Source organism: Giraffa tippelskirchi, chromosome 11, assembly GCF_054371585.1.
Source record: "Giraffa tippelskirchi isolate mGirTip1 chromosome 11, T2T-mGirTip1v1.2.pri, whole genome shotgun sequence".
NCBI lineage: Eukaryota > Metazoa > Chordata > Mammalia > Artiodactyla > Giraffidae > Giraffa > Giraffa tippelskirchi.
This window is the reverse complement of record NC_137285.1, coordinates 31,367,796-31,386,092: the sequence shown is the minus strand read 5'-3', so window position 1 is coordinate 31,386,092 and position 18,297 is coordinate 31,367,796. Positions and strand designations below refer to the sequence as shown.

General features: G+C 36.6%; 1 protein-coding gene across 17 annotated transcripts in view; it reads right to left on the bottom strand.

Moving 5' to 3' along the window:
• RAPGEF2 (Rap guanine nucleotide exchange factor 2) overlaps positions 1-18,297 on the bottom strand; it is a 262,263-nt gene that overhangs the window by 23,894 nt on the left and 220,072 nt on the right. For all 17 annotated transcript variants that reach the window (XM_081543686.1, XM_081543684.1, XM_081543687.1 and 14 more), the window contains 8 exons: positions 15,911-16,047; positions 15,131-15,289; positions 7,626-7,778; positions 7,196-7,360; positions 4,959-5,066; positions 4,664-4,867; positions 4,460-4,568; positions 3,724-3,970 (listed from right to left, as the gene is read on the bottom strand). In XM_081543686.1, the coding sequence (XP_081399812.1) occupies positions 3,724-3,970; positions 4,460-4,568; positions 4,664-4,867; positions 4,959-5,066; positions 7,196-7,360; positions 7,626-7,778; positions 15,131-15,289; positions 15,911-16,047 (1,282 nt within the window). The remainder of the gene's footprint in view (positions 1-3,723; positions 3,971-4,459; positions 4,569-4,663; positions 4,868-4,958; positions 5,067-7,195; positions 7,361-7,625; positions 7,779-15,130; positions 15,290-15,910; positions 16,048-18,297) is intronic.

Below are 18,297 nucleotides of genomic sequence, written 5' to 3'. Positions count from 1 at the left end.
CAAATCTATTGCATTGCTTATGCATGGAATATAAAAAAATGATACAAATGAACTTATTTACAAATCAGAAATAGACTCATAGATATAGAAAACATATGGTTACCAAAGGAGAAAGGGGAAGGGGAGGGATAAATTAGGAGTTTGGAATTAACATATGCACACTACTATATATAAAACAGATAACAAGGACCCTCTGCATATAGCACAAGAAACTATATTCAATCTCTTATAATAACCAATAATGGAAAAGAACCTAAAAAAGAATGAAACACAAACATATATACATATAAAACTGAATCACTTTGCGGTACAGCTGAAACTAAGAAATATTATAAATCAACTATATTTCAATAAAAATTTAAAAATTCTTAGCTATATTTATAACAAAACTATATTTCTATTTAAGTGCATAGAGGCATGTATATACAGACAAAAAGGATTAATGTCCTGTGAAACATTAAAACGTTCACATTATTAGTGGAGTTTTATCTTTCAACCTTATAAAGCAGCCTTTACTGACCAAAATATGAGATGTTATACAGGACTCGAGACAACTGCTGTGGACTCTGGCCAAAGACAGAGTCAACTAGGCTCCTGCTGGCGCAGATGCTGTCAGTACCGGTCAGACACTCCGGGCATCCCCCAAAGGTGGCCTTCTTCAGACCCATTTCCTAGCAACATGTCACACCCAACACGGTGATCTAACATTCTACTCTCACCTGTGTCTCTGCCATCCACAGACACAAGATTACTCCTGGATTGAAACTGTGGTATAGTCAAGATCAAGCTCAGAGGGGTCCACCTCTGAGTGCAGCCTCTTCCTGCTGGACCTCTCGAACTCTCTCATTGTTACTGAGATTTTTTTTGACCTTGGTTTACTTTGTATGTAGTCTGTTGGCTTATCCTTTCTTTCCTCTGGGTTCAGCAGTCTTTCTCCACTTACTCAACAACTGGACCGAGCTCTACTATCTTACCCCCTCTACTCACATCCCTCTACCAGGCCTGTCCTTGCCAGGTGGCCACCATCTGGCACCTTAGCTTCTGTGATACTGATAATGTTTGAGAGAGAAAAAACAAAAAAACAGTGTATCTAGAACATTTATCTGCTTGACTACTTTGATAAGCTTTGTTAGAAAAAAAAACTTTGTAAACATATGCTGATCATTAGGAAAGAACTGCAATTTCCAGGCAAGAATACTGGAGTGGGGTGGCATTTTCTACTCCAGGGTATCTTCCCGACCCAGGGATGGAACCTGTGCCTCTTGCTTCTCTGGCACTTGCAGTGTCTTTACAACTAGCACTACCTGGGAAGCCCCAAGTAATGACTACTATTAAATCAAGTCTACATACCAACATAAAAGATCCTACAGTTTACTGAGCCTTCTTTTAAATATAATTACTCTTTTTAATTATATTACATATATAGATGATTTCAAATATTTTTCATAACAAAATGTTTATTTTTATTGAGTTACAATTGCTTTACAATGTTGTGTTAGTTTCTGTTGTACAACAGAGTGAATCAGCCATATGTATACATATATCCCCTCCCTCTAGGACTTCCCTCCCACCACCCGCCACCCCGCCCTCGCCCATCCCAACCATCTAGTTCATCAAAGAGCAGAGAGATCCAAATTTAAACTACAACGAGGTATTGTAAACTCACACCAGTCAGAATGGCCATTATCAAAAAAACCTACAAACAATAAATGTTAGGGAGGATGTAGAGATAAGGGATCCTCTTGCACTATTGGTAGGAATGTAAACTGATAAAGCCACTATGGAGGTTCCTTATAAAACTAAAAACAGAGCTACCATATGACCCAGCGATCCCACTACTGAGCATATACCCTGAGAAAACCATAGTTCAAAAAGACACAGGCATCTCAATGTTCACTCTAGTAGTATTTACAATAGTCAGGACATGTCCACTGACAGATGAATGGATATGATGTGGTCCATAATGAAATGTTTAAATGAATCATATATGTTCTTCAATGCAAATTACTTAAGATGTCTCCTCAGAGCTTCCAAAGCAACAATCTAGTTATCATCCTTTTTTCTTTCCCCTTTTCTAGATTTTGAGTATCTTTCCAAATACACATAATAATGTTATACACGGTATTCTCATCTTGTGTCCTCTGCCAACACCCTGTACTAGGGATGGGTTTCATCTCAGCTCTTATATGTCACATTTCTATTAATACTCACCAGGGTCATGCTGACTTGTGTTAGACCGTTTTAAAGGTTCATATTTAACTCATGGTCAGATATAACTCAAAGTTTTTTTTTTTAGTTATTGTGCTGCTAATTCTACATTTAAGTAATTTTCTTATCCACTTAAAAATGAGTTTTTCATTAAGAAGGGTGACTTGAAAAATCAATTCCTATTTTTTGTAATGCCAGCAGGCCTAATCCACTGTCTCTTAGAAACTTACTTGGTACAAACACACTCTCAAGTCTATAAATACAGCCATTGTACACACTACTTATCCTTAGGACTCTGCTGTAGCAGTCATTTCAAGCTAATATGAAAGCATCAATCATTATAGTTTAATAGGGACACAAGTTTGACATTCAATCCACTAACAGCATATTCTAGAACATAGCTCTCTAATCTTTGTATGAAATTTTTATCAGAAGTGGAATTAGAAAAAAGACTCAATAAAGTCTGAATGGTTATATGTACTGCTCCTTTGTAAGACCTATTAGATCATGAAAGAAAGAAAAAAAAATAACCCTTACCTGTTTTCAAGTTATCTCATACTACTGTAGTTAGAGGAATATATAATAAATAAATTTTGGGCACCCATGTAATTTAATATTTTAAAAAATTTTGACTGATGGTAATTGGGATTTATGGGGCTTCCCAGGTGGCTCAGTGGTAAAGAATCCACCTGCCAAGCAGGAGATGTGGGTTGGATGCTTGGGTTGGGAAGATTGCCCTGAAGGAAATGCCAACGCATTCCAGTATTCTTGCCTGGGAAATCTCATGGACAGAGGAGCCTGGTGGGCTCCAAGAACTGGACACAACTTAGTAATTAAACCACCACCACCAACTGAGGTTTATAAAACATCCACAGACCTAGAAGAAGCTAAAATGAAGAAAAAAGTGAGCAAACAAAGTTTTAAAAGTGTGACACTTGCAACTTTGTCTGGTATGAGCTGCTGGCATAAACAAACAGCCAAGAAAAGATTCAAGGATACACCTGACACGCTGACTGCAGAGCCCACCAGGAGGAAAAAAAGGAGTTCTGTGCTTGGTTGGTGATGTCTTGTTAACAGTTAAGTAACTGAAGACAGGAGACAGAAGCAAAAAGAGAAAGACAAGGGGAAATAGTAGCAGCTGGGAGCCGCAAAGACTCAGTTGGCAGAAGCAGATGCTAATGGTGAAAAAGACACCTAGAAACAAAGAAACAAGAGCAGAAACAACCCCATCATGCCACAGGGGAGACAGAAGTAAAGTCACATTCTTGCTTTTTAGAAGTCCAAATGAGAAATAAAATAGTTCAAACAAAGAAATGCTAACTATCTCTAAGAGGATTGGAGTAGGCAAGCAAGTGGCAAAAATGGGATAAAAACAACTGTCCAGTTGCTTCTAAGATAGCTCTGCCATAAAAGCTAAAACAATTTTTACACTCCTGAGTAAACATTACATCATTAACTTCGCTTATTATTTTAATACAATAATAGAATGCACAGAAAATTTATACAGATACTTACTTATATGGTTTCTGTGGCAAGATACTGATCCGAGTCTTGTCAAGTATCTTTTTGAGTTTGTTCCTTCCCCCAACAGTGTTGGCTTTGCTTTTCTTATTTACTTTTTCAAGTCCTATCACTTGTTCTACATCTACAGCGAGATCTGGAATGGAGTAGCGACTGGCCTTTTTGATGTCTCCAATTTTAGGGAGGTGAGGGGCACCATTTCTCTTCTCTTCTGATAATCTTGTCAGAAGTTCTTTAAATACTAAAAAGGAAACAAACACCAAAAAACATCCATTGTTGGAAATCTGAATAATTCAAAGACAACTGTAGAACTTGGAAATAGATACTAACTATAGACCGCAGTGATCAAAACTGTAATCCTATAGAAAAACACTCCCACAAGGAATGAATGGCACCAAGAATCTGTTTTGTATGTTTTCTGCCACTTCTACTCAGAAAAAGTTACAGGTATTTATTGACAGATTTTTATTCTTTACAGATATTTAAAATACTTGTCAATAAAAACATCAATAAAATTAAACGTTATGGTCCTCAAGCAAGTATGCTTTTATTTAGATCTAATTATATGCTTACATAATTAATTCTGTATCTATGCATTTTACTATAAATTTTCAATTCTTATGATGCTTGAATTATACGCAATAACTTTTCATGATTAAGACATAAATGTTTTTTAAAAAAAGACCAAAAGGAGAAAAATGAGACTATGCAAAAAATGCAAAATACTTACCAAATAAATTGGTTTTCACAGTGATAGATAAGTGTGTGTTATTTCTAAGAATTTCCATGGCTTTTGACAGCTGAATATTTTCAAAGTTTTGACCATTTACTTCTAGTATCTAAAAATAAAGTTATAAAATTAATTTCAGTTTCCCAATTGAAGGAAAGAAGACACCAGTGTTTACCATTATATTTGCAACTAGAAATACCATACCTGGTCCCCTCGTTTTAAGCCCGCTTCTGTTGCTTTGCTAGCCGAATCGACACTGTCAACAAAGATTCCAAATCCTTTCTCTGAGCCTCCAAGTAAGATAAAAGGCAAAGGAGCTTCTCGGGATGGTTTCATTAGTGTCATCAATCTTCTTTTTGCTTTAGCTGCACATGCAATATTTAACAGCCTTAGATGTCCACCCATTTTCTACAAGAGTTCAAAAAGAGTGGTTTCAAGGATGGGCTGAATAAAATGAACTTAAAGCTGTGATTAAAAAAAAAAAAATCACAAATATTACCTCTCTTTCCAGATTATTTTCAAATTCTTCTAGAAATCGAGTCATTGCAGGATCTCCTTCAAAGTCATTGAAGTGATTATTCACCCACAATAATACTACCCGTGTAACCTGAAAAATCAATTAATTTTTAATAGGTTTTCTTCTTTCTAGTGCTAAAGATTTGTGGTTAAGGTCATTTCAAAAAAAGATATCCAACAAACAATTTACCTAATAACAATGAACAAGAAAAACAATAGCAAAACCTTTAGATTTTATTGATGAGGATAACTTTCTGAAAATATATATTAATACTTTAAATGTGGACTTTATGTTGAAGGATGGTAATTAACATGTATCTTGCATACTCTCAAAATATATCTGAAACAGGTCACAACAAAAACTAAAGGAAAAAAGAGTCAAAATAAATTAATACAGAAGAAGACAGAAACTTCACCATCTACAATTCTGCAGGAAAAACGAGTCGCCTTTTCTTACTTTGCTCACATGTTTTCACTGAGCCCTACACGTTTATACATCACAATACACACACTCAGCTATGGAATATTTGCTTTATACCAGCAAGAACTGTGCAACCTTCATTAGACTGTAAGTTCCATGAAGACAACCTTATCTGTTATATTGTTAGGGTATCCTTAGTATTTATAACAACACCTGGCTCAGAGTAAACTCTCAATAAAATTTTACCAAATGAAAGTATAACTGCAACTTTAAATTAAAAAGTACTTGTTTTATTTTATATGAGTTTAACTTTCTCAATCTTGATTAATAAGATCAAAGAAACTTTCCATACCAGTGTTTTCAAGCATTAACTAACCTCTTAAAGTGGGAAAACAAAGTATGACATTCTAGCAGTAAAGAAACAAAAGTGACAGTATGCAATTAACCTTTAAACTACAGTTAAAATACTGTTTATGGTTAAATACAGTGGGACAAATTATAGTATATAAGCTGAGTAAACACTCGGGAGTCAAGTTGATATTTATATTAATTTTTTGTCATTTATTATCACTAATGATCATTTTTCAAGTTGAGAAAACCAAGACGATTGTCTCCCCTGAAACTATATCCTTAATACCTGACCTTTTCATAAAATTAAAATTTTGTAGCTGAGAAGCCACCTTTAAAGTCTACTAGCCATATTCCAGGTTAGAAAAACGAGATTTGTAAATCATAGATTGAATACTCCAACTACCGCCACCAATACCTTTAAGATGCAATAAAAGATCACTGTGAGCCAGGCAGTACCCAGTTATTCATCTTCACAACAACCCCAAAAGGACACAGACTACTATTTTACAAACAAAGAGATGAGTGGCAGGAGGGAAATGGCAGAGGAAATACTCAAAGCAAGTTTTTACAGTAGAGGACCTTAGCTGAGGTCTTCTACGCCTGTGACTCTCAGATGATGACCCGAAGAGCGTCAATGGCCAATGGCTGCTCTCAGCCCAAGGGGTGGTCAGCAGCAGGACCAGCACTGGAGCTGGAAGCCTTTTGCTGTTTGTCCCCAGTTCTGGGTTTCCCACCCTGCCTCTCCTATGTTGGGCCTCAAAGAAACAAGGCCATCAGATGGAAGGAGAAATGAGTACAGCCTAGTAATTCTCAAACCTCACAAGACTAGGAACTTCATCACCCTCTCTGACCTTGAAAAAGAGCCTGACTCAGGAGCCGGTGAAGAGGATCAGTTTGGAATTACAAGTCAGGGCCCTACCCACCCACAATGGTTGAGAGGAGATGCTGTTTTGGGGCAACTGAAAACTTATAACTTGTATGTGGTGAACACTGGCCAGCCACTGAACCAGAGGATGCACATTCCCAAGGAACCCAGGTGTTTGGGACTTGTGTTTTAATAGAATTTTCAACAGAACTAGAGTCTCAACATTTGTTGAGGGGAAAGGAATTAAGATGGCAGAGGAGGAGGACATGGAGCTCACCTCCTCCCAAAAATACATCAAAAATACATCTACATATGGAATGATTCTCACGGAAAATCTACTGAAACATTTGTTGTACAATGTACTGGCCTTTGTGTTAAAAAAGAAAATTCTAGGGCTGAACTTAGAATCTATAACAAGAACGAGTATTTGCAGCATCCCTAATTTTTTGCTTAAAAAGTACATTCTCTTAACGCACCAACATAATTTGAACATAACTGGTATAACAATTATATATATTAAAGTTATTTAACTTTATATCAGAATGTTTCACATTTGAAAGGAAACTAGAATGTATCTGCCAACCTTATCCCTGAGGCTCGGGTCATTAAACCACTCCAACAACTTTTTGCCCACTTCCATTGGGCTACAGAGAAAAGTCCTATAGGTCAACAGGAAGTCTTCTATGAACGTTGGATCCACCACTGAATGTTCTTCCACCAAATGCATTGTTAACCTTTCTGAGGTGCCCTGTAACAAATCAAACATGTCATCAGCATCCTGCATGCGTGGCATCTACATGTATCTTGATTTCAAATCTTCAGCATAAGATGAACTGGGTAGTAAGATACACAATAATGAATAAGACTGCTGTTCATCACAGAAATTCAAAGATTCCTTATAACTGATACATTTAAGAGAAGTTACACTGAAAAATGAGGAGGGGGCATCCTAAATCATCATAAGCGATACTACCCAAACCCTCCTCTCTCGGGATGTGGCGTGTTCGTCTCACCTTGATGACAATGTGCCCCTTTCTTGTTCCAGTCCGATCGAGCTCTCGGTGTTCCTTCACCATGACGATCTCTCCTTCCTCTTCAACTTTTTGCATGTTCTTTTCTACTTGGTTGAGGATACGGCAGTAATCTTGCTGGGCTATGCAGACAAACTAGAATAAAATGTAAGTCACATGTTAATGATAAAGTGCTTGCAAGAGACCTAGCAGTGCTAATGATTCAGTGTTTTAAATATTTAAGACTGACATTTTTCCATGTCTTTCCCATACTTTCTAAATGAGCTCGGTAATGAACCTTCATCAGACTTCTCTGCTTTTTAATATATTTCTTCCTTGGTCAAGAAAAGTTTCATTTTTAGAATAATTATATGTAATTTATATTAAAATCCTAACAATTAAAAAAAATCAGAAGATAAAATTAGAATATTCCTTCTTCACGCCCCTTTTTTTGATGATTAGAAAACACTGGGGGAGGAGACTGGACTCTCAGGATAGATACCTAAAAAAAAAAGACAGGATATATATGTGTGTGTGTCTGTGTGTGTATATAAATATATGTATCTCTAGATATATGATTTACTTTGCTGTACACCTGAAACTAACCCAGCACTGTAAATTAACTATACACCAATAAAAATTAGAAAAAAAGTGCACATCCTTAAAACTGTGGTCAGTCAGTCAGTTCAGTCACTCAGTCGTGTCCGATTCTTTGTGACCCCATGGACTGCAGCATGCCCAGCCTCCCTGTCCATAACTAATGCCTGGAGTTTACTCAAACTCATGTCCATTGAATCGGTGATGCCATCCAACCATCTCATCCTCTGTCATCCCCTTTTCCTCCCGCCCTCAATCTTTCCCAGCATCAGGGTCTTTTCCAATGAGTCAGTTCTTCACATCAGGTGGCCAAAGTATTGGAGTTCAGCTTCAGCATCAGTTCTTCCAATGAATATTCAGGACTGATTTCGTTTAGGATGGACTGGTTGGATTCCTTGCTATCCAAGGGACTCTCAAGAGTCTTCTCCAACAACACAGTTCAAAGGCATCAATTCTTTGGCGCTCAGCTTTCTTTACAGTCCAACTCTCACACCCATACATGACTATTGGAAAAACCATAGCCTTGACTAGATGGACCTTTGTCGGTAAAGTAATGTCTCTGTTTTTTAATATGCTGTTTTGGTTGGTGGGCAGAGCAGCAAAAAACTTTGGAGAGAGTCTATAGGTGGTTGTTTAATTATCTGTTAGGCTCATGGTCCTAACAGAACAGAAGAATATGAAAAGAATTCAGAATAGAAGGATGCAATAATGGATTTTAATCCAGTCCATCAGGGCAGCTGCTGGGTGGTGTTTCTGGTTTAAGAATTGTAATGTGCCACTGCCACCTGAATCCAGAGGACTAAGCTAAGGAACCACCACTTTTTTTAGGTTGTGACTTTCTGTTTTACTGTCAGTGGGCAGGTAAAAAACTGGGACTCTCTGGTGCTTAAGAAATCCTAGCCCGCTAATCAAATCACCACAGAACTGCTTTTAAGAAGAAATTCTCTTAACTGCCCCTATCCTGCCTCACTGTGGCTTCTAGGGCCAGGTTAACTAATTCAGACATGAGCTTTACTACCTCTCACTGTGGAATCCTGGGAAAAGAACCCGTGGGCCTTATTTTGCATCTGAAAAGGGGAAATAATCATAATAGCACTAGCCTCAAAGCGTTGTTGTGGAAGTTTAATGAAATAATCCAGATAAAGCTCCTCCACTGTGCTAGATACATAATATGTGCTTGATAAATTTTATTTATTATTTAAAAACAGGTGTAAAAACGTAATTATCACTTAGTGAGTTTTAAAAATTTGAAAAGATTTTGAGAGCAACAATTTTTTAAAAGATAATTTTAATAAATGATATCGAAATTCAAAGATATCCATGCAGTGGATATTATAAATGTGTGATTATATTATAAAAGAAATCAGCTTAGAAAGTCTGTTCAAAAAGATCTACAAAGGAAGCCACATACTTTTTAAGCTCAAATCATTATTCCTCATAACTGATATTAAGGTTAATCCTTCCTCTTAGAGAAGGAGTTAACAAAAACTGCACATCAAGTAATTACTCCTCCATGACCTCAAAGATAAAAACATTCAGGACTCGGGGCAATCCATTTAATTACATTTCTTAGTAGTTTTAAAGAAAGTGAAGAATGAATTCCAGAAATCACTTATTACACAAAGTAACCAGAAGCCAGTGAGGAGGTAAGAATAGATTTTTAAATTAAAATTTTTGTCTTCTCTGAATTTTGAATAATTTATTCTTATTTTAGAAATCATTTTTAGGGTAAGTCAAATGTACTTCAATAAAATATATATATTTAAAATTGCAAAAAAATCATTTAGGAATGAAGAAAGAATGAACATTTCTTTTCTCCTTTAATGTGAAAAGAGAGGGAATGACTAAATTATAGCGTATGGCAGATAAAAGATGCTACAGCCATCTAAAATCATGTTTTCAAACAACATCTAAACTTTCAATTCAATATTCATGATGTTACATCGTTTTTTAAAAAATTTTAAACCAAATAGTGTAACAATGATTTTAATGGTGATGATGACATCATTATTATTACATTGTGTCTGCCTGACAGGAACTTTCTCACTTTATCCTCCCAACCTCCATGGCATTCATGGGATGCCATGAAGGTGCTATCATTCCCACTACACAGATGAGGAGACAGCCATATAAACGTCATGCTAATCTCCCAATGTCTCATAAGTATGTGCTTGCTAATTTAAAATTATATACATGCATATAAAAATTGTGGAATATAACAAAATTATTATTACTTTTTAAGAATTATTTATTTTTAAATGAAAAAAAGATGAATATTTTTAATGATAAAGGGTACCAATCACAAAGGAGAATAATTATTATTTCTGAGCAATGCAAATAACAAGCAATTCTCATTGTTTAATATACTTTTCTATATTTTGCATACTTTTTGCATAATCAATAAAGCTTTTTTAAGGAAGTAGCAGCAGCAGTTCACATGGAAGAAATAACATACAACATTGCTTCTTCCACTGAGTTGGTTGATATAATCTCACTAATTTTTTTATTAGTTTAGAATCAAAAAGTTAAAATTCAAAAAGCACAGGCTTTTGTTGCAAGTAATTATGGATAGCCAAGTAAATTTTTTTTAACGCCAAAGACTACCTCCAAACTCGTATCTTTAACACTGACCACAGGTTTGCATACGTTTGAAATATGTGGTTCTTGCTTCAAAAATATTTTCAATTTTTTTGCTTTTTACAGGGCAGCAGGTTGTTCCCAGAGTCTCCAAACAATTTTAGGTGTTCTTTTTATACTCATTTTTAGAGAACATAATTATATTGTTCTATCTCCTAAACAAGAAATATATCCTTGAGTTAAAACAAGTAGAGAGATAAAAAGAAAATGCATTTTGAAATGTACTAAAATTAATCCTCTTGACTAAGGACTTAAAGAAATTACAATAAATTTGATTTGAAATTCTTAGTGTCTAGACAGACATTTTTGGCATTTCTTCTGCAGCAATCTGAAATACCATCCAAAAATGAAAAAAAAAAAAAAGCAATCCCAAATTGAATCTCCAATATGGCCACACAGCACTGACATCACAAAAGAAATACACTTTAAATGAAAACATTAATTATTTAATTAGCAAATTTATTTTTAAGAAATTTTTAGATATAACATTAAATTAAAGAAAAAATAGTTATGATAACGCCAGTTGAAAATTTGTGAGTTGCTGACAAAGATCACCGACTCAATGGACGCGAGTTTCAGTAAATTCCGGGAGTTGGTGATGGACAGGAAGGCCTGGCATGCTGCAGTCCATGGGGTCGCAAAGAGTAGGACAAGACTAAGTGACTGAATTGAACCAAGGTGTGTCTAGTCAAAGCTATATGGTTTTTCCAGTAGTCATGTATGGATGTGAGAGTTGGACTATAAAGAAAGCTGAGCGCCAAAGAATTGATGCTTTTGAACTGTGGTGCTGGAGAAGACTCTTGAGAGTCCCTTGGACTGCAAGAAGATCCAACCAGTCCATTCTAAAGGAAATCAGTCCTGAATATTCATTGGAAGGACCGATGCTGAAGCTGAAACTCCAATACTTTGGCCACCTGATGTGAAGAACTGACTCACTGGAAAAGACCCTGATTCTGGGAAAGATTGAAGGCAAGCGGAGAAGGGGATGACAGAGGATGAGATGGTTGGATGGCATCACCAACTCAATGGACATGAGCTTGGGTAAACTCCAGGAGTTGGTGATGGACAGGGAGGCCTGGTGTGCTGCAGTCCATGGAGTCGCAAAGAGTCAGACATGACTGATCAACTGAACTGAACTCAACACATAATTGTTTTAGTGAGGTTTTATACTTTCAGACGGCTGTTCACCCTGTATGATCTTGCCACTCTGATATGAAATAAAAACTCAACTAAGCTTTCTCTTATAAAAGGGCAAAAACAATTTATGTCACAGGATACGTTTCTTTTGGGCACATGACCTCACAGCTTTTATTTAGTAAACATATTGAAAATGACAAAATGAAGTAAAGTTAAACTTCAATCAACAGCTCTCACAGTCTCAGGAAATGCTGAGTCTCACAGATTTACCTTAAGAGGTGAGCTCTATTTAAACTGGTACTCTGTGCCTGCAAGGGGGCTAAACCTAACTGTTCACATAGGCATTCAAGTGTTCCCTATCTGCTGAAGGGTGCAGTGCAGGGTTAAGCCATGCCTGGGTGTTTCTGGCAGGCCCAAGACTTAGGTGGGGGAGCGGGGACGAGGAGATGGAAAGTCGAAGAGCAGGAAAGGAAAAGAGGGCCAGGCAGAAGGTGAAAAAAACAGACATGGATGGGGAGTGGAAAACCGGAGCCATCACCTGGTACCAAAAGATGTCTATGCCTGTTCCTGCCTTTGTCCTACAAACCCAACAGGGGACAAGACTGAGAAAAGAAGCAGAAGGGAGCAGGACAGAGCACAGTGTTCAGTGTTGGGGGCATCACAGGACCCAAACAGGCCGAGATAAACATCATTTGAAGTATGGTTTCAGTGCTCTGTGACGACCTAGGGGTTGGATTGGGGTGGGGGGAGCCTCAAGAGAGAGGGGATATATGTATTATAGCTGATTCATGCTGTTGAACAGCAGAAACAACACTGTAAAGCAATTACTCTCCAATAATAATAATAAAAAGAAAGAAATGTCCAATTGAAGCCACTCACACCATGTCCTCAGGCTGATCGTGGGCTCCACTTTAACCACACTACCCAAGACGTATTTTTGGAACCCACTGAGAGGCCAGCAAATGAGGGTCAACCTGCTGAGTTGCTTCCTTTCAGAATGAACACCACCTTTGTTCATTTCATTCAATCAATATTGGCTATCTTCAGTGTGCTCAGTAGAATGACACTCCTGTGGAGGTCATTTTATGGATAAACGTGATTCTCACTGTTGACTTTCCCCAGCAAGAGGAGGATGTGACATGTGCACTTTCTGACAAATACATGACATTGTAACAGAAATACAGTAAAAATGCTATCCCAAATAAGCATTAAAATATCTAAATTTTTTCTCCAAGCCTATTCTAATAAGGAGGGAGGGAACTTAGGGTCTGAGAGGGATAGGTGGAAGCACAAGGATGACTCTTGAACCTAATTTATTTCATGTTCCTTTTACAGCAGCAGAATGGCTTAGAGAGTAAGAAAAGTCTTTCTCTAGCAGACACTGCACCTGTGACCCTCTCTGCACATCTGGAGTCTCATATCAGGAGCTACAGGAGCCTAATATTATCTTAACCAGAGTTTTTGTTCTCTTTCAGAGTTTTCTCCTGGCGTCTCCTTTACGGACTATCACTCTGGGTTTCCTGTTGATTCCTTATCCTGCAAATAGATGAACTCTCTTCCTACTATCCACCTCCTCTTTTCTTTTCCCCAAACTCCCAGATAAATATTCAGTGTTACCTAGTACATCTGACATTAGTTAAATACTCTGTAATATTAACTCATATAATATTTTTATCAATTATTCTGAAACATATCTATGCCTCCTGTATCATTTCAGTTCCATGATTACAAACTTTCTAATAAAAGGAGTTGGCCAATTACGAGGTGATAGCATAGTAGCTGAATTCTCAGAAATAACTTTCACTGCACTTTAAAGACAGAGACTGACTCAGGTGCTGTAGTGACTTGTAGAAGGGCTTGGGTGGGGTGTGGGGGCAGGACTGAGGAGGATAGAGAAACCCTTAACAATTTTTCTGTTCATTTTGACTCAGTTTGGCTTTGTTTTTTGGGGGGGGAATATAATTCTAAAGCTGAAATGTCATATATGACCCCTCTTAAAAGAAATAATTTGAGATTTTGAGGCCAAATACTTTGAGATTTATCTACCATTTTGTTTTCCTCTAATATGCCAAATAATTGAGAGCTGGCTATATTTAGAAAGCTCCTCTGGCATTACATATTCAACACACTGAATTCATAGCCATTTTTTTGTTCTCTATAGTGCTTACTGGAGGAATTGTTTAGCAAAATTATTCTCTAGGTAAGACAATTTTATTTATAGCCATGGTCATTTTTCTTTTTGGTAAGTAAACCACTTAAAATTGAAAATTTAAATGAACACTACTTTACATTTATCAGACACTATAAAAATTCAATGATGTTCTTTTAGCATAAACTATTTTCAGATATATTTCAGACTTTAGACTAATAAATGCAGTGAGCACGTAACATTAATTAGTTTAAGTCAACCTTTTTGGTTTATTATATTAAAATATTTTATCTTTCAAGGTCAGTTTTTAAGACATGGAATTATAAATATGCAATAATAATAAAAGCATCTTAAATTTATTTTGCACTAGTATAGAGGTTACTTGTTAAATTGATCAAATTATATTTCACATTTGGTCTCAATATACTCTCTAGTCTTTTATTAAATGCTTTTAAATAATGAATATTAACATAATATCAATACTGACATTGTATTTTTCATTGGCAGTCATTTCTTTACTAACAAGTAATTTTACTGATTCAACTATGATTAATTTTCATGACTTCGAAAATCAATTCCTTATTTCCATGTATTTAAATAAAAACACCATGTAACTGTAAAACAGCAACTTTACTATAATCTCTATATAATTTCTGTTCATGACGGGTATTTCACTTCCATCTTTTCTGTTGACTAGATTATCTATTATTGATGGCAATTTTAAGATATCATATTTTTAGAACACCTGTTTTTTAATAGAACACATTTATGGAATGCTTAGTTTTGTGGAGTTCAAATAACTTTAAGGGAGATTTATTTTTAATTTCCTGGAGTATGATAACACTAAAAGCCATAGTTGTACTTTAAAATCTTCTTTATAATTCTAAAAGATGACCTATTTATACAGGTCAAAAAAATCTTACCACAACTACATATGTAAGTGTTCTTTGTTAAGCATAAGACATACATTTTTAATGACAATTTATACCTGGCAGTCATCCACCTTTGTCCTCATCACTCCTTTCATGTACTCCTTGTCCATGGTAGGAGAGACACCGAAACTATTTCCCATACACAGTATTTCTGCTTTTCCATCTGGATAAGTCACTTCCACAGAACCATTCAGGATCACTGACCATGAGTCCAGCTAGTTCCAAAAAGCAAACACAAAGCAGAAAATAACATCATAATCATGAAGCTGTAAATGCTGGAATGGTCCCTACAAATTATTTAGATCTTTTATTTTAAAGAGGGAAAAATACCCCAAATACAGCTGACCATTCTCCAAGTTCACAGAACAAGAACTAAAGCTCAGCCATCGACCCACGGGCTTCCAGATGCCTGCATGGGGTGCACGGCATTCCACTCTCCCAATGACTGGGTATTCCTCTCTAAAATGCCACGAGGGAAAAAACTTCTTCTGTTCCCCAAAACACATGTAAACAAGATAAAATGACCACCATCGCCTTGCTAAGAACATCATTTTGTTCTGACAAGAGGCATTATATTATAAACATATAAATTGCAAAATTTGAAAAGCTAAAACGTCAAAATGTTTCTATCAATATCATGTAAATATTGCAAATAATAGAAAATAAAATAATGGATTTGGAAAAGACTTTTGACACAACAGTGAGTGTGTCGCAGTTCTGAGTGATGCAAACTTATTGTTGCCCATTGTCTTTAAAGAAGAAAGAGTTTTTGTTCGTTGCTGCATTGAACGCGCCTCACACAGAGACATTGTTAAGTGGTAGAAATATTTCCCAACCTCTTCACCGTCGTTTAACACGATGGTCCCAGCTCTTTCCACCACAGCAAACACCATCACAGCACACAGCTCCCGCCTCACCGACATCGTCATGTTGGCAAAAGCAGGCAACTGGTGCATGAACTCCAGAAGTTGTTCTGAAACGCAGAAGGTGTGCGAAGAAAATGACAACTAATTTCAAAAACAAGCATTCAGAAAGAAGGCTCTGGGGTCCTTTCTTTTTAAATGCCCTACAATTCTGCCTGTTGAATAATACAATTACTTTAAATATCTTCAGCACACTGAATTTCTTGCAGGTATACAAAGAATTCTGTCACTGTGGAAAGGGTAACATTTCTTTGTTGATTCAAGAGCAAGAGGACTCAGTGCGATTCAAATTCCAATGGTAATGAAGAGATCAGTAAACTTCAATGGGGGATTGCTACTGAAGATGAGCTGTGATGTTGTTAAGGTTTATTACAGGATGAAATGATAAGCTGAAATGAAACAGAGCACTGGGAATTCTCCAGAAAGTCAGTAGGTCCATTCTGGTGCCTCTGGGCAACTGGGTGCCCGAAACAGATGGCAGAAACAACCACCCTCACTCTAAAGATACTCCAGGATTTAGAGAGCAGGGAATATTTTCTGTGGATCAGACAAACCCAGAATCAATTAACATTATGTTATGAATGCAAATGAAATGGATGTGCTAATTCAGATCTCATAGACTGACAAAGTCTGCCCACTCTTCCCAGTGGCAATGCTGTGGACAAGCAGATTCTTTTTAATCAGAACTCCTTTCTAAGTTCCTTCCTCTTCACCGTGGCTCTATAAGATGCACGGTTTCTTTTTAATTTCACAAGGAGGAAATCGAGGCTCAGAGGCATATAAGGAGGAGGTGGCAGTGAGATGATTCAGGACTGTCTACCTCCATGCTCAGGCTGGACCTCACAGGTAATGATGAAGACCACAGGGCACGTGCCAGCGTGTGGACCCTTACTGGCTGAATTACTTCGTTCCCTTTAGACATGTTTCTCTCACTTGGAAAAGAGTAATATAATACCTACCTTCACTGGACAGTTCTGAGGATCAAACGCAACCCAGATGATAAAGTCCTCAGCAAAGAGTAAATACTCAACAAATGAGAACCACTATTATCATCATTATTATATATATTATATGATTATATATTCAATATTATATTCATGGCATCGTTCAAACTTTTGGCTAAATGAAAATTTCACTCCATTTTCCTTGTCCTCACATAATGACATTGTCTCTATGCACATTCCTTCTGTTAGGATTTAGTGACAAGTTTTATGTTGTTGGATATAGTTTGCTAATTGCAAAAGCAATGTATAATAATACAAAGATATAGTCTATGAAAACATTACATTCCTACAAGGTCAGACGAGGTGGCGTTTTCTAGTCTAGCTTGGTAATGTCTGTTCTGTGGAGACCCTACGTCATCCCTGCTGTGTAAGACTTTTCATTATGGGGGTGGCTTTGGTAGTCAGAAGAATAACCGTGGTAAGTGGTACCCAGGGACTCTGTCCAACAAGACAGTGCTCTTCAACCTGACCCAGACTGATGTATCAGGACATCAACTGACTGTTGCAACCAGTATTTTTTAAAAAGAAGGAGCAAGAGTATCAAAGTGCATCAATTACAGAGGGAGTAAGTTTTGTTCAGTGAAACTTTTATTCCTGGAATGAGTAGATGTGTTTGTGTTGTGTCATAAAATATACCTGAGGGCAGTTATGAGGCAATTTTGAATATCACTCTAAGAGATGATCCATATCTACTACCTACAGGAGGCAGGACTCCTTGTTTTACAAATGCTTATGTTTTTGATATGAGACGTAAAGGCAGAAGAACCAACTGTGGTCCTCTGGCTGACACATCACAGTTAGTTCTGCTGTTATCACTCTGTCTTCTTCAGCTACCATCCCCCACTCCTCACCATAAGGTATAAAATACTAGCTAATACTAGCTATTAAAATCATTAAAATACAGCCCTTAAAATACTCACTATAACATACATTTTATTTTTTTCCCTCTCCTAGTAGGAGCTAAACTTCCTTGGACAAAGATGTATGATTTTAAGAAAAATATGAGACCAGAAATTAATTGTCAGAAATATTTTAACACAATATGTTTAGATAATAAAAAAAAGTTAAAGTGCCACCACATATGGTAGGCGAATATGAAGCATATGAATGTATAAAGCATACTCACTAATACTTGCAATAATGATTTGAAGTGCTTGCACGAATGTTTGTCATATTTTTTAGCAATGTCCTACTCCATTAATGGGTCATGAAATCAGTCTGTGATATATGAGTAAGTGACTAACATTAATAAAATACAATGGGATAGAAAATATCTGTGTATCACATAGAATAAGG